General features: G+C 63.7%; 1 protein-coding gene across 12 annotated transcripts in view; it reads right to left on the bottom strand.

Annotated features, from left to right (window-relative positions):
* The window catches only part of LOC137227292 (ral guanine nucleotide dissociation stimulator), a 66799-nt gene that overhangs the window by 22513 nt on the left and 23798 nt on the right, over positions 1–20488 (bottom strand). For 4 of the 12 annotated variants that reach the window (XM_067742831.1, XM_067742836.1, XM_067742828.1 and 1 more), the window contains exons 2-17: positions 11519–11629; positions 10395–10588; positions 9754–9849; positions 8743–8936; positions 8316–8554; positions 7346–7561; positions 7063–7166; positions 6535–6619; positions 5163–5231; positions 4663–4758; positions 4139–4171; positions 3720–3841; positions 3430–3525; positions 2917–3118; positions 2544–2786; positions 930–1044 (exon numbers count right to left, since the gene is read on the bottom strand). In XM_067742831.1, coding sequence (XP_067598932.1) covers positions 930–1044; positions 2544–2786; positions 2917–3118; positions 3430–3525; positions 3720–3841; positions 4139–4171; positions 4663–4758; positions 5163–5231; positions 6535–6619; positions 7063–7166; positions 7346–7561; positions 8316–8554; positions 8743–8936; positions 9754–9849; positions 10395–10588; positions 11519–11629 — 2215 coding nt within the window. Of the gene's footprint in view, positions 1–929; positions 1045–2543; positions 2787–2916; positions 3119–3429; positions 3526–3719; positions 3842–4138; positions 4172–4662; positions 4759–5162; positions 5232–6534; positions 6620–7062; positions 7167–7345; positions 7562–8315; positions 8555–8742; positions 8937–9753; positions 9964–10394; positions 10589–11070; positions 11139–11518; positions 11630–20488 lie in introns of all 12 variants that reach the window. The other 8 variants (XM_067742830.1, XM_067742825.1, XM_067742824.1 and 5 more) reach the window with 5 other exon arrangements.

Below are 20488 nucleotides of genomic sequence, written 5' to 3'. Positions count from 1 at the left end.
TGGGAAAACAGGCACAGAGGACTTAAGGAATTTGCCCGAGGTCTACAAGCCGTAGCTGTCTGGTTCCAAGTTTGCGCTTGTTCTTGATCCTTTCCCTTCCCAGTTTTTAGAATACCCAGCTGCTCCCTAGTAGCCTCTGTGTTTAGTATCTGCTATGGGCTGAAAGTTGGTGTCCTCTCTAAATTTGTTGAGATCCTAACCCCCAATGTGATGGGATTAGGAGGTGAGGCCTTTGGGAGGCCATTAGGTCATCAGGGTGGAGCCCCACGAATGGGATTCGTGCCCTTATGAAAGGGACCCCAGAGAGCTCCCCACGCCCTTCCACCATTTGGGTTCACAGTGAGGAGTCAGCCGCCAGCAACCCAGAAGAGGGCCTTCACCAGAACCTGACCATGCTGGCACCCTGATCTTGGACTTCTAGCTCCAGAACCAGGAGAAATAAATCTCTGTCATTTAGAAGCCACCAGTGGTGGTGTTTTGTTATAGCAGCCAGAACGGACTAAGACAGTGTCACACGTTCACGGATTTTCACAAATTCGATGCTTTAATCCACGGTAGTCGTGATCTTTTCTGAAGCACTCATTTCCCATCTTAGCCAGAAAACGCCCTTTTGTACGGCCTGTGGGCTCGGCCATCTGGCTGCCTGGCCCCAGGAGAAAAGCCTTTTCTCTCCCCTCCTCAACGATGCTAGCACTGAACGAGGTCTCCCACTGACTGTTCACGGCCACGGAAGGGCAAGGGACAAGGGCCCAGCAGCCACCAGGGGCCAGTGAGGAGACACTGGGGGCATCCAGAGCTGCCCCTAGGCAGGTCTGTGTGTGGACAAAGCCCACGCCCACCCTGGTGGCACGTCTTCCGGGGTGGTGGGCCTGGGGCACGGTGCTCCCTGTCCCGCGGCCCCAGCGCCCGCCTGACCGGCCCTGACTTACTTCGATCGTCCGAAATAACCTGCACCAGCTCGTAGTCTTCTGGCTCATCCTCATCCAGGTTGTGTTTGTCCATGGCTTTGCGGATGACAGCTGGGGCCTTGTCCTGGCTGGTCACCTGGACGGGGTGGGGGACAGGCCATCAGGGCAAGGGTCTGGTGTAGCTTGAGGGTCCGGGGTGTAGCAGCCAAGGGCCCACAGAGCTGCCTCGGCGCTGTGCGCACAGGGGCTCACGGCCTCTGACCCGAGGCTGGGTCCAGGGGGGCTGCGCCTCCTTCTCCTGCCCCTCTGGGGAGGCCTCCATGGACCCGATCACTTACCCCCCAACTCCTGCAAGCCTGCCACCTCCTCCCAACACCACCTAGGGCAACCGCCTGCCCCCGGGGCTGCTCCCCCTAACCGTCCCCCTTGACCCTGCCCATCCGGGACAACGGTATCATTGCACCTGGGTACAGACGGCATCTAGTCCCAGCCCTGGAGGTGAGAGAGGAGCAGCTGGCTGGATGCCCAGTGGCCGCCTACGTGCCAGGCCTCCACTGGCTGGAGGCTGCAGTGGTGGAGAGTGCAGACCGAGCCCTGCTGCCTCGACCCCAAGGGCCAGAGCACAGGCGGGCCTTAGACTCGGGGTGACACAGGTGACAGTGTTAATGGGGCATCTGACCCAGTGTGGGAGGATTCTGGGGTGCAAATGGCTCACTGGCAGCCTGAGTTCTGGAGGATGAGAGGAGTCCCCCCAGCCCCCAACCCCTCCCCAACATACACAGTGTCTGTGGGCAACTCCCACTGGCAAGATCTCGACACCTCCAACGATCCCCGGTGTCTGACACTGCCGGCCACCTCCGCGGCCACCAGCCTGGTGCAGCCATTGCTACCCGCCCTGGATTGCAGCCGCCGCCTCCTAACTGGCCGCCCTGCATCTGCCGGCACCAGCCCATCGCCCACGGAGAGGCCGGAAGTCACTGCTGCCCCTCCTGTGCTCCAACGAACAGTGCTCCCGCCTGTCTCACATGAGATCCAGGCCCCTGACGCTGGCCTGCTCTGCTGAGCCCTACTCTTCCCCCGACCCCTGCTCCTTCACTGCGGACCTCCTGCTTCTCCTCCAAGCCCCAGGCACACTCCTGTCCTGGGAGGCTGCACGCTGCTCCCTCCTTCCCCCCACACTCAGGCCCTTTATGGGTGAGGTCCTGCCCCACTGCTGCTGTAAACCCCTAGTCCACCACCCCAGCACGGATCACCATTGACACACAGCTGGTTTTTTGTTGTTTTTTTTTTGCGGTACGCGGGCCTCACCGCTGTGGCCTCTCCCATTGCGGAGCACAGGCTCCGGACGCGCAAGCTCAGCGGCCATGGCTCACGGGCCCAGCCGCTCCGCGGCATGTGGGATCCTCCCGGACCGGGGCATGAACCCGCGTCCCCTGCATCGGCAGGCGGACTCCCAACCACTGCGCCACCAGGGAAGCCCACACTAGCTGTTTTCATTCCCTTCCCTGGTTGGCCCTCTGTCCTTCCCAACCCACCAGGAGACCAGCTCTGGGAGGGCAGGGGTGACCCATGGTGTTCAATACGGATTTGCTGCCCGGCAGAGTGAGGGGCCCGCGGGGACGCCGCCCAGCTCACCAGGATGCTCTTGTACATGTTGCCGTTGTCCACGTCCAGGCTCACCCGGATGATGCAGCAGTCGCCCACCTGCTGGTTGTAGAGGGGCAGGGAGGAGCTGTAGCTGCAGACCCCTGACACGGAGCGCTTGTGGGTGCGCGTGGTGGCCACGGGCGTGGTGGAGGCTGAGGAGGACGAGGTGCTGCTGGAGGCCGAGCTGATGCCGGAGGTCTCCGGGGACGACTGGGAGGTGCACTCCCAGAACTGCGGGGACGGCACGATCAGCGGAAGCCCCGGGCCACTGTCCAGCTCCGGGGGCTTCTGGTGTGCAGCGGGGAACTCTGGCCCTAGGAAGGGCTGAGAAGGGCTGTCAGGGAGGGGGTGGGGCAGTCACCTTCTTCTCCTGGCCGTCAGGGGACTCTGGGACAAAGCTCATGGTGATCTCCTCCACATCGGAGCTGGAGGAGCCGGCCGAGTGGACACTCAGTGCGTCGGCAATGTCCCCGCTGCTGAGGTAGGGGCCGCACCTGAGCTGGTCACAGGACTTGGAGTGGCAGCTGCTGCCGGTACTGAGCTCCGTGCTGGGGGCCTGGCGGCTGCAATGGAAGGGCTGGCTGACTTAGGGGAGGCCTCTTCTGGGACACAGCCCACCCCTGTCCCCTGCACTCTGTGCCGAGTGCTCAGGCAATCACCCCGTTGGCTCCAGCATCCGACAGATCATTTAGCATCACCCCATTTCACAGGGGGAAAAACTGAGGCCCAGAGGGGTGGAGCAAGTGGCCCAGTCACAGGGCTGTCGGCGGGGGAGCTGGGATCCCAGTGCCAGCTGCCTGACCCCCGAGCCCACTCGCAGCCCGAAGCTTCCCTGAGCCCCGAGGGAGCGCCCCTGCCCACCCGGGCACTCAACTCGCTCCAGCGCTTGACGATGGCCGTGTTCTTCTTGACCTTGAGGGTGTTGCTGGCCGACTCGGAAGGGGGCTCCAGCTCACACGACAAGGAGTAGCTACAGGACAAAGCGGCGGCTGTGGGGAGTCGCACCCGGGTCTCCCTCCCGGTGCCTGCCCGGCAGCTAGAGTCCAGGGGCCCGGCCGTCACCAGTGACGGCACCCAAGGCTGCCCAGGATCGCCAGCCACAGGCTCTCCGGAGCTGCCCAGGGGCAGCCCGCGTGTGCCCCCCCAGCTCCTGCCCGGACTCACCTGTCAGCCTCGCTGAGCCGCTCCATCGCCCGGAACCAGGCCCCGAAGTGCTCTTCGGCTGCGATGCTGTAATTGTTGCAGGCCGACTGGAGCAGCTTGATCTGGGCGATCACTTCGAACTCCTGGGGCCAGAGGGGAGGACAGGACGCTGACGGTCTGGGTTGGCCGGGCCTGTGCCAGCCTCTGGGTCCCCACTTCCCACCCTGTCCTCACAGCCAGGTTCAAACAGCCCCTCCGGGAAGGTGTCCTTGATTCGACCTCCTGCCCCATCCTCCCGTGGGAAAGGCTCCCCCTCTCTCTGTATCCAGCTCTCCCCAAAAATGTAACAGGGAGGGGTCGGAGCCAGCCGTTCTAGCCAGGTGGCTCTCTGATCCCGCCCCCCACACGGGCCCCCTTCCCGCGAGGCTGCGTCTGCTCACCTTCCTCCTCTTCTCGAAGTTGATCAGTCTCCCCTGGAAAGCACAAGGCCAGCGTCCATCAGAAAGTGTCCCCTAACCCATGACCGCCCCTCACGGGCCTCAGGATGCACTACCCAGAGCACACACCAGGGGGCAGCACAGCACACACCTGGACCTGGGTGGGGCCGGGGTGCCGGGGCGGGGTGGGAGGGGCGCCGAGGCTCAGGGGTCTGAGAGCAGCTAGAGAGACTGAGGCCTTGGGCAGGAGGGCCAGGTTGGCCACATGTGCCTGACCCTGGAGGGCCCAGCCGCTCCACCCATGGCCGCCACCTGAGGGAGGGGCTGTGTCCTGCTGGGTCAAACCCCTTGCAGCTCTAATGAGCCCCACCAGGCGGGCACCAAGCTCTGTTCACTCACTGCCGAGATGGGCAGGTGTCCCCGGGACACAGGGACGGCCAGGGGGCTCTCGTAAGATGAGGTGCACCCTCTGCTGAGAGCTCGGGGCTCAGGACCCCCACCCCGACCCCGGCCCTGGGCTCACTCACATACAGATAGTCCTTCATTGCAGTGTCCAGCATCACCAGGTCTGTGAGGAACGTGCCCAGGTAGGGGACGGTGCCCTGGATGACACCCTGTGACAACTGGGCGGGGCGGGGGGGGACTGATGAGCAAGGCCCCTCCCCTGAAAACCCCTCAGCCCCACTCAGGCCTACCACTGGGAGCAGCCTGGGGACCTTTAGCCAGTTCCCCCCAATCTCCCTCCCAGCGTGCATGGACCCAAACTCCCTCAAGTCACCTTGCAGGCTTGGTATTTGGCAAATCCCCAAGATCTATGGCCCCGGCCCCTCCCCCCTCCCAAATCCCCACTGGGCCCAGATCTTCCAGGCGCCTGCTCTGGTGGTTACTAGTCCCCCGACACCAGCTGGTCAGGGCGCAGCGCCCCCAGGCCCCGGAGTAGGTCGGTCTAAGGGTCACGTCAGGCAGCGCAGCTACAGGAGCGGGGGCTCGGGGCGGCCCCTCCTCTCCCAGCCTCGGGCACACTCACCACCTCCTTCGGCCGCCTCTGGGCTCTCTTGGGGTTCATCTCCAGGGTGGCAAACTTGGAGGTCCCCTCCTGCAGGGCCGAGGACAGGGTCGGTGAGGCCTTCTGACCCTCCCCCCATCACCCACCAGCAGACACGACCTTGGTCCTGGTCACTGGTGCAAGCGCTCCAGCCATCCCAGTGTACTCCATTCCTAGATCTGCACCCCTGCTCGGGTGCTCACAGGGTGTGGGAACGTGGGTCAGCAGCCCGGCCTCCTTGGAAAGTACAGATGAGGATTACACCTGCCCCTTGGGGTCTCCAAGGACTCAGCGCCACACCTCCATCACTGTGGCTGTGCTGTTCCCCCCGACCCCCCGTCTCTGCAGGAGGGTAGGAGGGTCCTACACAAAACTCACGCAGATTTCCCTTCCCCCTTGAACCTCACTGCCTCCCCGTGAGGCTGGCACCCTGGGGTCAGCATTCGCCCACTTTCCAGATGAGGAAACTGAGGCCCAGAGACAGGCACTGCCTTGCCTCTGAATGAGCCTCAGAAGGGCTCAGAGCCTCTGGTGTGTGTCGGCCCCCCGCCGGGCGAGCCATCGAGAGAGGGACAGGGAGTCTGGGGGGGCCTGGCTGAGCAGGGTGCCTGCCGCGCCAAGGCCTTCACAACCCCACGGAGCCCCTCGGGATGTCCCCTGCACAGAGCTCTGCCTTCGGCCACTCAGGAGGGGTCTCCTTAGTGCCACCTCTGAGAGGGTGAGCTGGGGCTGCTGGGAGCACTGGGTGGTGACACTTGCTTCCTCTTTGTATGGAAGTTTCCGGGGAAGGACCCCCGTGAATGCATTAGCACCCCTGTGCACTTGCCACAAGCCATCTGGGCCATTTGTCACGGCCACCAAAGGCCCTGTGGTGAGACTCTGAGAAGAGTCCCTGGATTCCTTCGCAGTGTCTGCCCTGAGGCAGAGGCAAGAGCCCCCAGCCCCCAGATCTACCTCCTGCTCATTTGGACGACGGCTGGGCGGCCCCTGCAGTACCATCCCTGGGCAGGCGGGGTGCCTGGCCCTCGGAGGTCAGCGCAGACAGGAACAGCAGGGCCTGGCTTTGTGGGGACAGGCTAGGCTGGTCTGGGGAAGGAAGAGACCCCACCCTTGACCTCATCCACCCCGAGTGCTGGGTGAGGGACCAGTGAGGAGCCAGGAGACTCTAATCCTGCTCCTCACCTGCCCGCAGCTCTGGAACAGCCCAGCTGCCCTGCTCCATCCCTGTACTAGGGCCTCCTATCTCCCAAACTGCCCCCCACCTGCCCACAGACCCGACAGATCTCATGAGAAGTTTTCGAAGAAACTTTCAGTGGGAACATAAGCCCCTCCACCCCGAGCCCCCGGACTCTACCTTGATGAGCAGCTCTCTGCTTAGGGAGTAGTTGTTCTCATCTGAGAAAATCTCTGACAGCTTCTGAAAGATGCGGAGGCTGTCCCTGGGGGAAGGAAGGAGAAAGGAGGACATGGTGGGGAGGGGTGCGGGGGCAAAAACATTTGAGGACCCAGAGACCCCAACTGCCTGGATGGGTGGTTTCCAAACAGAGTTCTGCTGGACCCTAAGGGCTCGGTAGGCCTGGAGGGGTGGGTCTCATGTGGGTCACCGGGGAACCCCATTCCCAGTCGACTGAGCGGCTCTGTTTTGGCCGGTTCTGATTTTAAGTGCACAGAGTCATGTGGGTGAAGTAGACACATGAAAACCCCCAACATGGCTCAAGCCAGTACCTGCCAGAGAAAGAGACCCGGTCCTGAGGCAGAACTGCTGGCCCTGAGAGACCCCGCTCCCAGGATGCGCTGTCCCTGGGCAGGTTCCAGGCAGCACCCAGCCCCGTGGGAGGCCCCAGGTCCACCCTGGAGCTCCTCCAGGGAGAAGCCTGCCCACCTGGAAACTTCTTCCCACGTCTTCTTCAGCCGGTGGATGGAGTTGCTCTGCAGAGCAGAGAGGATGGCGTAGAGGGACGAAAAGTTCTTGAGGACCCGGCACTCCTGGGAGGGAGGGGCCAGGCTGTGAGAGGGGGCCGAGCTCCCGCCTGCTCCAGCTTCAGTCCCTCTTAGGGGGGCACCCCCCTCCCGGATGGGACAGATGCCCCGGGAGGTGCTCCTGGGGTTGGATGAGATCAACCCAGGGGCAGAAAGGGCTCCCCGGGCCCTTGGCGGCCGCATACCCGGGCCACCTCGATCCAGTGCTCCAACACCCGGGCCCTGGCGCGGGCCGTCACGCTTCGGTCCCCGAGGCAGGTGGTGATGACGCAGTTGGCCACACTGTTGAACTGGGCGACGGTGGCACGGACGGTGGGAGCCAGGTGTTCCTTGCCCCTCTTGTCCCGCTGGGACCAGATGGAGCCCAGGCAGTGGTAGGGCACCACCTTCTTGAACAGCTCCTGGGGGCAAGGGGAAGGTCACCCGGCTCTGCCGCACCCCAGCTCAATGCCCACAGTCCCCCCACCCCCACCCCCAGGCCTAGGCAGGGTCACTGGTCAGAGCTGGAGCTCTGGAAGCCGGGGAGGCGGCTCGAGCCCGGCCGGGGGAGGTGCGGGGAGGTGGTGTCTCTTGGTTTTGTTCCCTGCCCACTGTGGGCACCCAGCGCAAGGTGACCCAGGGTGACCCTGGCAGGAGAGAGAGGTGGCCACCTTCCCCAGTCCACCCTAACTCCCAGCACGAGATGCGGCTCACACCTGCCCATACAGGTGGTGCTTTTAGCCCTTGATCACGCCTCAGGCCTGTCCCCTGTCCAGATGCCCATTCACGTGGGCACTACAACCAGAGGCTGCGTCTGCCGTCTGCCACGGCTTCTAGCGCGCACCAGGTGCCTGCTAAGTGCTGAAGCTGGTGAGACCTCCTCAGCAGACGTGGGGGCAGGGGGGGCGGCCCATGGAGTGAGCGACCGTCTGCTACCGGGTGGGCCAGACCCCGCCCAGCTTTCTACCGCTCCACCTCATTCCACCCAGACACAGTGCGAGGGATGGGGCCCGGGTCCACAGCCTGGAGGGGAGCCGAGGCCTTCGGGTGAGGAAACCTGCCCGGGCGACACGGTTTGTCATGGGATTTGGGGCAGGACATCAGCTCTGGACAGGGCAGGGCAGACGCCTGAAGGAAGGTGCACCCCTGCCCGCCCTGCTGAGATGAGCTGCCTACCGCGTCCATCAGCGTGAACTGCTCTGCCACCAGGTCGGGCGGGAACGCCAGGAGGTGAGGCTTCTCCTCACCCAGCCCGTTCTCTGCAGCCGCGGGTGAAGGCCAGGAAGGCTCTGGGGCTGGAGCTGGTGCTGGTGCCAGAGCTGGCTCGAGGTCTGGACCTGGCACCGGCCTGGGCGCTAGAGCTGGAGCCGGCACTGGCTCGAGGGCTGCAGTCGGCTTCAGAGCTGGAGCCAGAGCTGCAAAGAAGAGCGGAGCTCAGCAACACGCCTGCCTCTTTTTCCAAGACAGAAACCACATCACTGCCTTCTAGAGAAGCCTCAGCTCAAGAAGCACCCCAGGACATCTCCCCGCCGCGGTCCCCACGTGGGCGGTCTGAGGCAGCCCCGGGGGCTCCTGCGTGTCCAGCACCGACCCCGCTCCTCACCCTCCGGCTCTGCCTTGGTGAGCTCTGTGCGCTCCAGCTGGGCCAGGAGAAGGTGGGCGCGGCGCTCCAGGTCGGAGCCGGGCATGTTGAGCTGCACGTAGGCCACCAGCTGCTTGAGGCACGGGAAGTCCGGGGGCTGACAGAAGTCCTCGGAGTACTGGTCCAGCCAGGTGCCCAGGATGGAGGAGACGGCACTGGGGGCAGGCGGGCGGGCAGCAGAGTCAGGGGCCTGGCCTTTCCTTCCACGCGGCCCTCCCCTGGCTCCCCCGTGGGGGCTGGGCTTCTGGGCCCGCCCCTGCCCCACCCGCACTGGGCTGCCAGGCGGGGGCAGGCCTGGTCAGCAGGCCTGGTAGGAAGGGGCCCTCCGTCCCTGGTGACCACCTCTCCCTTCCTCGGGGGAGCCTGACTCTCTCCTGTCTGCCCCCAGCCCCCCGGGCCCTCCCCACTGGGAAGGAAACTGCAGGAGGGCAGGGAGGGCCACGCCTGCCCTGTTCATCGCGCTGGCCTGGCCGCACACAGTAGGCGCTGCACAAACAGGGGAGGGAGGAGGGGACAAGCAGAGTGCGCCCCTGCCTGGCCTTCACGGGCCTCGCGCACCTGAACCAGAAGCTCGCGCACCGACGGCTGCCTTGGTCGGTGCGCCGGAGTGCGGGTCTCGTCCTCCCGGGGACGCCATTCTTGGTGGTGGGGACGTAGCCGGCCCCCTGACCCTGACTGCGCTCCCGTGAGCCCCAGCTGAGCGCTCACACTGGGCTGCGAGGCTGACGTGTCAGCAGCTTGCCCCCCACACCTCCTGTCATGGGCCCCGGATCTGAGTGGGGACGGATGCTCTCAGGGGCCGGCTCTGAGCCCCCAGCCTCCCCTGTGCTCCCTGGGGACATGGGACCCCAGCCACAGCTCTCTGACTCCTTTCCTCCTGCAGCCAGACCTCAGCCCTCCAGCGGGAATCACAAGATGTGTGGCAGCCAGGGTTCTGCCCAGCCCCTCCCATCAGACCCAAAGTCTACTCACTTTTTCAGTTGGTCCTGAGGTCCGCCGTCCTCGCTGGAATAAGGGAGGATGCACCCGTATCTAGAGGAGGCCGTGAGGGCGTCACATCTACCGTACCTGCTATGACGTCTAGTGTTACTGGCTGACCCTCCGGCTAGGATGGAAGCCCGGGAGGGCGGGGATTTTTGTCTGCACCGTTCACTGAATAAAGCCAAGTGCCTAGAAAAGTGCCTGCACACAGTAGGCGCTTCGTATGTATTTGCTGAACGAATGAGCCCAACCAGCACCTTACAGACGCCTGAGTGGGCCTGGGCCCTCAGCCGGCCCCCAGCCAGCCCTGCCCTGGCTACTCCCAGGAAGGACCCCTGAGACAGAATCTGGAACCTCCTCTCCAAATGGGAAAACTGTTCTGCCCAGGGGCTGGAAGCAGAGAGCTTCTCCATGGGGCAGAGGAAAACCTTAATCAAAGCCGCCCCAGCCCTCAGCAGCCCTTTCCACAGGGCCGGGCGCGGGGCCGCACTGTCCATGCTTATCCAACAGTCCTGGCAGCCCGGCCTTCACGTGAGCAAACTGAGGCTCAGAGAGGTAAAGCGACATTCCCAAGACACACAGCCAGTGGGTGGGCGGGGAGCCACTGTGCCGGGGAGGGGCAGGGCGCTCACCTTTGGAACAGCAGGTCCAGGACCCGCTGGGTCGTGGTGAAGGCTCGGTAGGTACACAGGAAGATGGTGACATAGGAGAGGTCGCTGCCCTGGAAGGCGGGCACCAGGTGCTCCACCAGCTTCTCCAGCGTGCCTGCCTTCACGGTCCGCACCTTGCAGGTCTCATACAGGTTCAGGGCCGAGTCATTTTCATACTGGGGTGGGACAGAGAGGCACAGACGGTCAGCGACGGCACCGTGGCCCACGAGGAGGGCAGGGGCTGGAACTCAGAGGAAGCCCCAAGCGCCCGGCGACTTCCGGACGGAGATGGGACGTGAGTGCCCGGAACAGAAAAAGGGTCTCAGCTTTTGAACTGGAGGTGGGGCGATGAAAACTCGCAACACCAACCCCTTCAGGTCATTTTATCAGCTGAGTAATGACAGCACCTTGCCGTATTAAGGGCAGAGTCCCCGGGATCCCTGGCAAAGCAACCCCGTTCTAGAGATGAGAAAACAGAGGCTCAGCCTGGGGTGGGAAGGCACGGTATGTTAGGGCCCAGAGGCTGTTCAGGGCGGCGCTGTGGGAATGGCTGCAGAAAGGAATCCCGTCAAGGTTCACGGCAGTGAAAGGCTGAGTTATGGCTGGTAACCAGCCTCTCTTCTGAGATGTTACGTATTTGTCAGGCCCCCGCTCTGACCTGGAGGGGTCATGGAGTTGTGTTCCGTGATGGCAAGTTGCAGAGAACCGTATATAGTAGGCTGAGTCCTTTTTGGGTTAAAAAAAAAAAAAAAAGCCCTACTAAGTAAGGTGCTGAAAGCCTTGGCGAAGGTGTGGAAGGACAGTCGTTAAAACAAGAAACTGGGGCAAAATGCATAAGTAATCCCAGCCTAACGTGAAGTGGAAATAGTACGAAAGTGTCTTTTTTTGATGTTCATACAAATAAGTGAACAGAGAACAATGCACTTGGCCCAGCGCAGGGCTGGACAGTAGGGGAGGGCTGAGGGCCCAGATTCCTTTGGGAGCAGGGCTGGGGGCCCCCCAGGCAGGAAAGCCCTGGGAGGGAGCCCAGTGGAGTGGCCAGGGTGGCCCCTGCATCCCGGGCCTTGTCGGGGTTCTGGGCACGGAGACCCCCCAACCACACTCACCCCGAGCCAGCGCTGGCCCTTGTTGGCGCCGTGGTGCACCTGAACCTTGCGCAGGGAGATGGAGTAGATGACGCCGTTGACCAGCTCCTCGCCAATCTCCTGCGTGGAGCTCTGCAAAGACAGCGCCCGGCCACCGGGCGGGGGTGTCGGGGCCTGCCTGGCTGTGTGGCAGGGGGACGCCCCGTGCCACTTCCTGCTCCCTAGATGAGGCAAAGGTCGGTGGCCACAGAGACCTCCAGCCCAGAATTTAACAGGACGACAGCTGGAGGGCCGGGGGTTACTATCGGGGCGGCAGGCACTGCCCCCAGCACCCCCGTCCTCACCCTACCAGCCATGACTGGGTGTGAACAAGACGTACCCACTGGGGTTCCAACAACAGCCTGCCCCTGCCCAGGGGGATCCCCCCGCTCCCGCCCCCACCCCAAGGCGAGTACTGTTATCTGGTCATTTCATAGGTGACTACACGGAAGCCGAGGGAAGGGCAACCCATCCAAAGCCATGCCGCTGACGGTAAACAGCGGAGCCGGGACCCCGAGGCCCTATCTCAGCCCACTGCACCTAGGGGGCTCTGGCCCCCCGAGAAGATGCCTCCCCCAGGGCGTGAGGCCCCTGGCCCCCTCACCCTCATGTGCCCAGACGGCACCTGCGACAGCTGCCCCAGCCCTGGAGTCAGCCTCCCGGGTCTGGGGCAGGTGCGGGCATCCTCGACGGCCACAGCCAAGGCCACTTCCTTCCCTTTCTGCTCATTCAGTCTTGTGCCTTCTTGGGCAACAGAGGAGTTCCCAGTTCCCTGTTCGTCATCACGTGCATGGGGACAGCATGAGAATGATGACAGTGCTGGCATCCGGGCTGATGCCCGGGGTTCCACAGAACTCCAAAACCACGGGGCTTTGGCTAGGCCAGGAATGGGGGGGGGGGGGGTGTCACCTGGCTGCTTCCTAGACCCCGGGCAGGAAGACCCTTGTTTTAAAAGGCAGTGATCCCTCCTGCTGGGCAGGCTGTCCCGGGGGCTGCATCAAGGCCTGGTCAAGGCCACTCAGTCGTTGCTGCCCTGGGCTCCTCCACCCCCTCTCCCACTGCCCCTGTCCAGGGACGGGGTAAGCTTGCAGTGGGGAGGGGGGCCTAGGAGTAAAGAGACAGACCTCTGAGAGTTCAGGGAGGAGGGGGGAGGTGCTAGCTGGCAAAGGGCCATCATTCACATGGTCAATGCCAGCAGCTAGGATCACGGGTCACTGCCCCAGCTCAGGGTGGGCGTGGAGCTCACAGAAGGCCCAGTGGAAGTGCTGACTCAGCCTGGGCCCCACCGACAGCCTTTCCCTAAATCCCTCGGCCTAAGCTGGGCCCCTGGGTAGGAACCAGGTGCCCAGTGTCCTGTGGGCTGTACCCCCGGACATCAGCACCCCCAGGATCAGGGGCTTAGGGAGCGGGATGGGCCTGGACCTCCTGCCTCAAGGGCTCTGGGAGGCCTGGGAGCCATCCTCCGGAAATCTACTTCCTCTGACCCAAGGCCGCCCTCCCACTCTGGGCATTGTACCAACAGGAAAGCCAGTGCAATCACACAGGGGCTCCTGACCCTTCGCCTTCTCCGGAGACACAGCCAGCCATTTCTTGGAAGTCAGCAGGGAACCCGCAGGTAGAGGGCCCTCACCTCAAGAGCCCACGCTTGGGGAGGTCCAGCCCTTCCATCGAGGAGGGGAAACTCCTCCTCCTGGGGCAGAACTGAAGCAGATGCGCACTTTCCTTCCCTGGGTCACACATCCTTCCCCGGCCTAGAAGAGGCCGCGGTGATGGGTGATGTCAGGGGCCTGCCATCCACCTGCGAGACCAGGGCCCTGTCCACCCACCCCTACCTCTCCTCAGGGGTCCTCGACTGCCTCTCGCAAAGGCTGCTGCCCGCCCTGGAAAGGCCCGTCCCTCTCCGGGGGATTCCAGCCACTTCTGGTCCAGCCTGGAGCCAGACAGTGTCCTGAGCACCCCAGTCACTGGCAGCAGGTTAGAGTCCCCGTGCTGGACCTGCCTGACTGTGGGCACGGGACTCGAACCCCGTGGGAGCACACACAGCACCTGGCTCCCAGCGGGGCCCCATCAAGGCCTGCTGGACAGAAGCGCTTCCTGGCCAGGCCAACCAATGGGAAGCCTCGCCATCCCTGAGCGGGTCTAAATAGCGGCTCTGCAGTGAGCCATGGGCCTCGCTGGCAGACGGAGCAGCTGGCTGCCCTGCCCAGGCGTCATGTGATCCCGAGCCCTTCCCCCACCCCGAGGGGCCCCCTTCTGCCAGCCCGGTGGGGGGCAGGGCAGGACGCTGAGAGCCGCACATGCTGGGCCAGGGGGAGTCACCGCCTCGTGGCACAGATGGGGAGCTGCTCCAGCCCCGCGGAGCTAACCCTGTCCTCTCCGGGCCCTTCACCGCAGCCCAGCAGCAGGAACAAAACCAGATCGTCCAAGCAGTGCAGAGAGCAGGCGCCATTTAAACCATCGACCAAGAGACAACGGCACGGCGGGATCCAAAGAGAGCTGCCCGCATCCTGGGCACAAAGCGGCAGAGTGGGGCGTCTGCTCCGCGCTCCCACCGCGCTTCCAGGGACAGAGAAGGACAGCGGCCGACAGCCCTGGCACCTGCCCCGGGACCCTCTGGGGCAGGAAGGGCTGGGCCCTGGACCCCACAGGTGACCCATCCTGTTAGCAGAGCAGATAGCACACAGGCCCGGGAACAGGCAGCCCGTGTGGGCAGCACCAAGCCCCTGGGGAGGCTCTGGCGGGGGCTGGGGAGCTCCCGGGGGAGGGCATGGCCGAGCAAACAGCAGACGCCCTGGAGGAGGCGTCCACAGGGCAGCAGTGAGCTCTTAGGGGGAAAGAACGCCAGGTGGGTGGCTGTGTCCTCAGGGGACAGATCCTCCTGTCCCGCCCCAAGCAGGCACCCACAGATGTCCCCAGGGCCCGGGGACCCAGCTGGCAGCTGGGCCTTGCACACACTGCCCAGCCTACCACCACGTGGGTCTGGAGCGAGGGTGGTGCGATGCCTCCAGGCCCTCGTGAGCAGAGGCTGGCAGAATGGGCACCAGGGTGCCCCACACCCCGCTGTCCCTCGGAGCACAGCCCGGAGCCCCAGGGACAAGGAAACAGCCTGGGTGACATGTTAGTGTGTCACCCGATCAGCCTTCTTGGGGTGATGGGCCAGCAGAATGCCGTGGCCCCAACTGACTGCAGGCCGAGCCCCGATTCCCGCAAGACAGAGTAACAGGGCTGCCGGGAGCCGATCCCACCCTCATTTCTGGAGAGAACAGAGGGGACCTACTGGGCCTTTTCCAGCCCTGCCATCTCCCCCAGAAGGCGGCTCGTGCCTGCACACACGGGGGTGGCGCCTTCTCCCATCCTGGTGACCTCTCTCCTCCCACTCAGCTGTACCTCTGCTGTGGAAGCTGCAACTACAGACCACACGGGGCCTCCAGACCCACAGACGCCTCTGGCTGCAGACCGTCTCCCCGTCACTGGCCAGGGGCTCACGGAGGAGGAGGGCCTGAAGCCACACCGTGGTCTCCTCCCTGGGGCTGCACGTGGAGAAACCTGGTCTCACGCAGGCGAGGGTGGGAAGTGGGGGGGCGGTGGCCCCCACGTGCATGAGATCACCGCCCGGGGACCTCATGGCACCCCGCTGAGCTGCTGCTCAGGCCCACTGAGTCACAGAGGTCACCCAAGGCCCTGACCCAGCCACCCGCCAGCACCCTGCAGCCCTGGGCCCACCGGACCCACAGGTACTGTCTTTCCTGCAGGGCTCTGGCTCCCAGCTCAGCTGAGCCCTGCAGCCCTCGGCCTCAGTGAGACTGTCTGGGAGATGGGCGAAGGGCAGCAGCTCTCCAAGGGGACGAAGGCGGCAGGGGTCACGAGAGGGGACATGAGCGGCTCGGCGCCAGGCATACAAAGCACCCAGGAACAGGACCTGAGGGCGCTGTGGCTGGCGAGCTGACGATGGACACCGGGCCAGGGAAAGCCTCCCGGGAGACCTGCCAGACGCCCGGAGAGCTGGAGGAGGGCCAGGTGAAAGGGAGGGCGGGTCATCCTAAATCTGTGCGGAGGAGGGAACCAGGCCTGCGGCTTTCCGACCCTTTAGCCTTCTGTCTGAATGCAGGAGCCAAAACACGAGACGGCTCAGGGATCAGAGAGAGCTGCTTAGTCTCTCCGAATCCCGGGACAGTTTGAATACAAAGTCGAGCACCCATTTTACAGAGGTGGAGACCAAGGCCCAGGGGAGATGGTCAAGTAGAACGTGTCCAAGCCCTGGTTCATCTCTCAGATTGTGTGCCCAGGGAGGGAGGAAGAAAACGCCAAATGTGCATGGCCCTCCCGGTGGGCGACGGGGCGCCACCCTCGGGCCTGCCCCCACCCCAGGTGGGTGTCCTGCACCCTGAGCCCGAGGACATGAACAGACCCCCAGTGAGGACTCAAGGTCAGCCCTGGATGGGGGTGGCCACGCTCCTGGTCCCCAGGCAGCGCAGCCCAGAGGTGGCCTTAGTAGGGGACCACACGAGGTGCCTGGGCGGTAGGGCAACCGGGGAGCTCAGTGACCCCAGAAACTGCAGTTTGGGGATCAGCCTGTGCTGAGCCTCCAAAGAGGCTGACCCATCTCCCCAAGAACCTTCTCGGCCAGCCCAAGCCTGGCTACTCGTCAGCGTCTCGAAGAGAAACGTGCCGCCAGTGGAGAGCGGAGACCAGACCTCAGGCTGGCCTTGCCCACCTCGTCCTCCTGCCCCCCCAGCTCCCGACCGTCAGGCCCCTAGGGGCCAGGCCTGCAAGGGGGCATGGCTGGTGACAGCCGAGGAGGAGGGTGGCCTCTCACGAGGGGTGGAGGGAGGGCCAGCCGACATCAACACCACTGGCCACAGCATCCAGCATTTGAGGGCATTTCCCAGGTGGCAGGCCCTCTGCACACTCATCTCATTTAATCCTCCCGACACCTCACTTGATGGGTGGCGAAAGCCAGGCGGGGAGCTCATCCCCGTCAGGAGCCAGGAAGAGGCAGCCGGGGCAGGGATGTGAACCCTGGCCCGTGACAGTCATGTGCCGTGGAGACACACCTAGGCCTCGCTCCACCGGTGGCTGCCACCGTCACAGCCTCAAAGTGCAGTTCAGGCCCTGGTCACACACATGCTAGAGGGAGGGAGACCAGAGACAGAACAGGCTTCCTCAGGTCACACAGCCAGAGGGGGGCGGGGGGGCGGGGAATGGCAGTTCCCTCGCACCCGCACTTCTCCACTGAGAGGGGATTGGTCGGGGCTCCTGCCACAGGATGGCCAGGGCACCCACAGGCCTGGGGTCAGCTACGAGAACCAGGCCTGGGAAGCACCATGCTGACCAGGCTGGCCAGCGTCCTCCTGGAGCCCTGGGCACGGGCACTCCCCTGGCACCTTGTCAGAAGACACAATCGTGGCAGCCACGGCCTGTCCGACTCTGACGCAGTACCAGGCGCCGTGGGGACCGCTTGCCAGGCCGCCTGTCTCTTTCGGTCCTCACCAGAAGCCTAAGCGGAGCAACTGGCCTCGAGTCCAGATAAGGAAACCAAGGCTCAGGGACCGAGAGCACGTCTAGGGCTGCGAGAGGCTGAGCCGGCCTTCCAGCCCAGCTCTCCTCCCTCCAGAGCCCAAGCTCTGGACCAGCACGCGTGACGCTGCCCCTTGGGTCAAAAGGACATCGTGCCTCCCTCGAGCCCGCAGAGCTGCCAGAGCCTGCCAGCATCCGGGGGCTCCCTGGGGAGGAGAGGAAAACGCCGGGCAACACGCACTCCCCGAGCTCCCAGAATGCAGGCCCGTGCTGGATGCCCTCACCCTGCTCACCGAGCACCCTTCTGGCAACCATCGGCTCACCCCTCCCCCTCCCCCGCCACAGGCTGGTCAGGGGATGGAAACTGGGGGCTGCTCAAAGTTCCGCTTCTCCTGCACTGGGCTGCAGGTTTCAACTCCCACCTCCTCAGAACTGGGTTGGGGACAGTGGCTTCACGGGAGCCACATGTCCAGGAACGCGGCACTCCTGAGCCTGAGAGGCCGGACGCCGAGCCTGAGGCAGGGCGGACACAGCATGGTGCCACGCTGTGAGGGCCTTACAGGCAGCCAGTCCTCCACTGGGTGGCGGGGTGCCACCTCCCCAAACCGCCTCCACTGGCCTGCTCGGAGGCTGCAGGTGGCCAGTGCTAAGTCTCCTCCAAACCCTCCTCACCAGCAGTGAAGAAGGGCCTGGAAACGGCTAACTCCCAGGCTGAGGATGGGGGCCCAGTCCTGCCTGCCAGCGGTCTAACACCTCCCAGCACTGAGCCCCCACCCGCTCCTGCCCCAGGGCCATCCCAGAGCCGCTGGGGAAACAGCTCAGCGTGCCCAGTCCGGAGAAGTCCTCCCCGCCAGAGAAGGAACAAGGACCCAGTACCAGCCAGCCTGGCCCCTGAGGAGTAAAGCAAGAGGGGAACCCGAGAGTCCATGGGGGCCCAGCAGGTGGCAGCCGGTCAGGCCCCTTGTGAACCTGACAGGCTGTGCAGCTGCTGGAGGCCGCCGCCTTGGAGCCTGCCGGGAAGCCTGGCTGGTAGATGACAGTACACAGACTTACACACACACACACACACACAGACACACACAGACACACACACACACAGAGACACACAGAGACACACACACACAGAGACACACAGACACGCGCGCGCGCGCACACACACACACACACACACACACACACACACACCCCTACCTCTCAGGTCATGCCTCTTGGCCTAAGGCTAATGAGCCCTGGGGGTTACACTGGAGCCCTGCACACCGTGAGATCAAGAGACCAGACAACGGGGAAGGAGGCGGGGAGGCTGGAGGGAGACGCATCTCCCCTGCACATCTCTGCTCTGCCCGAGGTTCCGAGAAGGCTTCCTCATTTCATTCCACCCACTTACACTGCGCTCAGGGCTTGCAGACCCCCTGCCTGGGTGGGAATCCCGCCCCTGCCACTTGCTGGCTCCGTGAGTTTGTGCAATCTAGCACCTCAGTTGTTCCATCTGTTAAATGGACGACAGATGATCCTGACCCCCAAAGACATAACGCACGCAAACTGCTCAGCACACGGCCTCCCACCCAGTGCCGGCTCATATTACCTATTATTTAAAACCTTTAGGGTCCAGCTGTGGGCTTGTTTCTTCCTTGAAGCTCTCCCCCGTGTCTTGTGGCCCAAAGCACTTTCACCTTCCTCTGGCCTATAAGCACCCCTCCCCTTCACCAAGCACGGGGACTTCTGGGCTGCCTGGGCCTGGTTCCGTTCCCCTAACAGCTCCACCATCCTCCTGGGGCACGTGTAATTGTCTCACTGCGAGGTATCCTTCTCTGACCCCTGTGGGCTCTCGTACACAACAGGCGCCCAGCACAGAACACTGCCCAGCTTCAAATCCCGGCTGCGTCCTCGCTGGCTGCGTGTACCTTTAGTTCAGGGACTTCACTTCTCTGAGCTCCAGTCTCCTATAAAGCGGGGTCGGCACCTACTCGGGAGGGCTGGTCAAAGCCAGCTGGAACGAGGGGGTGGTGTCTGCAGACAGTAGGTGCTACGGACTCCGGGACTCCTCCTGCCTGGCTGAGGCAGTGGCCTGAACGGAGGCAGGGGCGTGGGCCCGGTGACCTCCAGAAAGCACAGAACTGCGCAGGCCGGGCTGGGTCAGCAGTGGCCTGGCTTAGAAGTACGATGATGAGCAGATGCCCAGATGTGTGAGGACATCTGTTAGCCTAGAGAGGGAAGGACGGGGTGGAGACTTGTTAAGGAAAGGGGGACCGGGGAAGGAACCAGAAACTGCCTAGTGGTTTCCAGACAGGACAGGGACCACGAACAGCCGCTTCAGCTCTGGCAGGCCCCAGCGACCAGGAAATCGGCCCCAGGATGGGGGGGGGGCGGGGTGTTGGCAGGAGGGACAGGGACTTCCCCACCCCCTCCCCCAGCTCATGGTAAATGGTCATTGTGTTTGGTTTCCGGCAGTGGCCTCCTCTCCTGCCAGGACCCTGGTTTTCCTGCCCCAGCCAGAAGCTTCCCCTTTGATTTCTAAACAGCAGCCACGGCCTGGATCTCAGTGCTGGGGCCAGTGAGGAAGAGGAGGGGGGAGAGGGGGAGAGGCGGAAAGAGAGAGAGAGAGGGAGACAAGGCAGACCCTTGGGCAGGGGTAGGGCTCAGCTCTGCCTCTCCCTCGGTTCCTCAGGGATACAGACGGACAGAGGGAGGGAAGGAGGGAGGGAGAGAAGCAGCTGAGCGGCCCACCCCTGCGAGCACGCAGGCCGGACCCTCCAACACACAAAGCCCGAGGAGCTGCCAGACATAATGAAAGTCAGATGAGTGCTGGGCTGGTGTCAGGCCGCCCACCCCCACCCTCCCAGGGGTCTCGCTCCAGCCACTAATGAAGACCAGAGCTGTGGGTGGATGAGGGTCGGGGAGTGTGCCTGGCCGGGCCACCGGCCAAGCTCAGCAATAAAGGGTCTCCCCGGCCCGAGGTTCTCCCACTAAGAGCTCCCTCCACCCCCTGCCTTCCCCCCACTCTGGGCAGGGAGATGCGCTTTATCCTCGGGTAAGTATGCATCCCGGCCCCGTCTAGGCACTGGGGACACACAGAGGCACGAGACCCAGGCTGGCAATTACAACTTACCCGGGCCTAAAGTGACAAAGCAGGGATACCAAGGGGCCCTCGCCAGCTCGGGGGCTCAGGAACCCTGCTGAGCTCTCCGACCCAGGAATGGCCTCTGTCCAGGCCCCAACCCTGGATTCTGCCACCCTGGCCGCACAGTCAGGTAGGAGGGGTGGGGGGGAACTCCTCCCCCGCCCCCCGCTGCCCAGAGCACACTAGAGACAGGAGTCCAGCCCTCACCTAGTTCCCCCAACCACATGCATGATAGGCACACCCCCGTTCTGAATCCTCCCAAATCCTTACAGATTCAGGGTGTCGGCGCATTTTCTAATCAAGAAGTGAGTCACCCC

The sequence above is a fragment of the Pseudorca crassidens genome, chromosome 7 (assembly GCF_039906515.1).
Source record: "Pseudorca crassidens isolate mPseCra1 chromosome 7, mPseCra1.hap1, whole genome shotgun sequence".
In the NCBI taxonomy this organism is placed as follows: Eukaryota; Metazoa; Chordata; class Mammalia; order Artiodactyla; family Delphinidae; genus Pseudorca; species Pseudorca crassidens.
The sequence above is the reverse complement of the archived record's forward strand: the minus strand, read 5'-3'. Positions and strand labels throughout refer to the sequence as shown.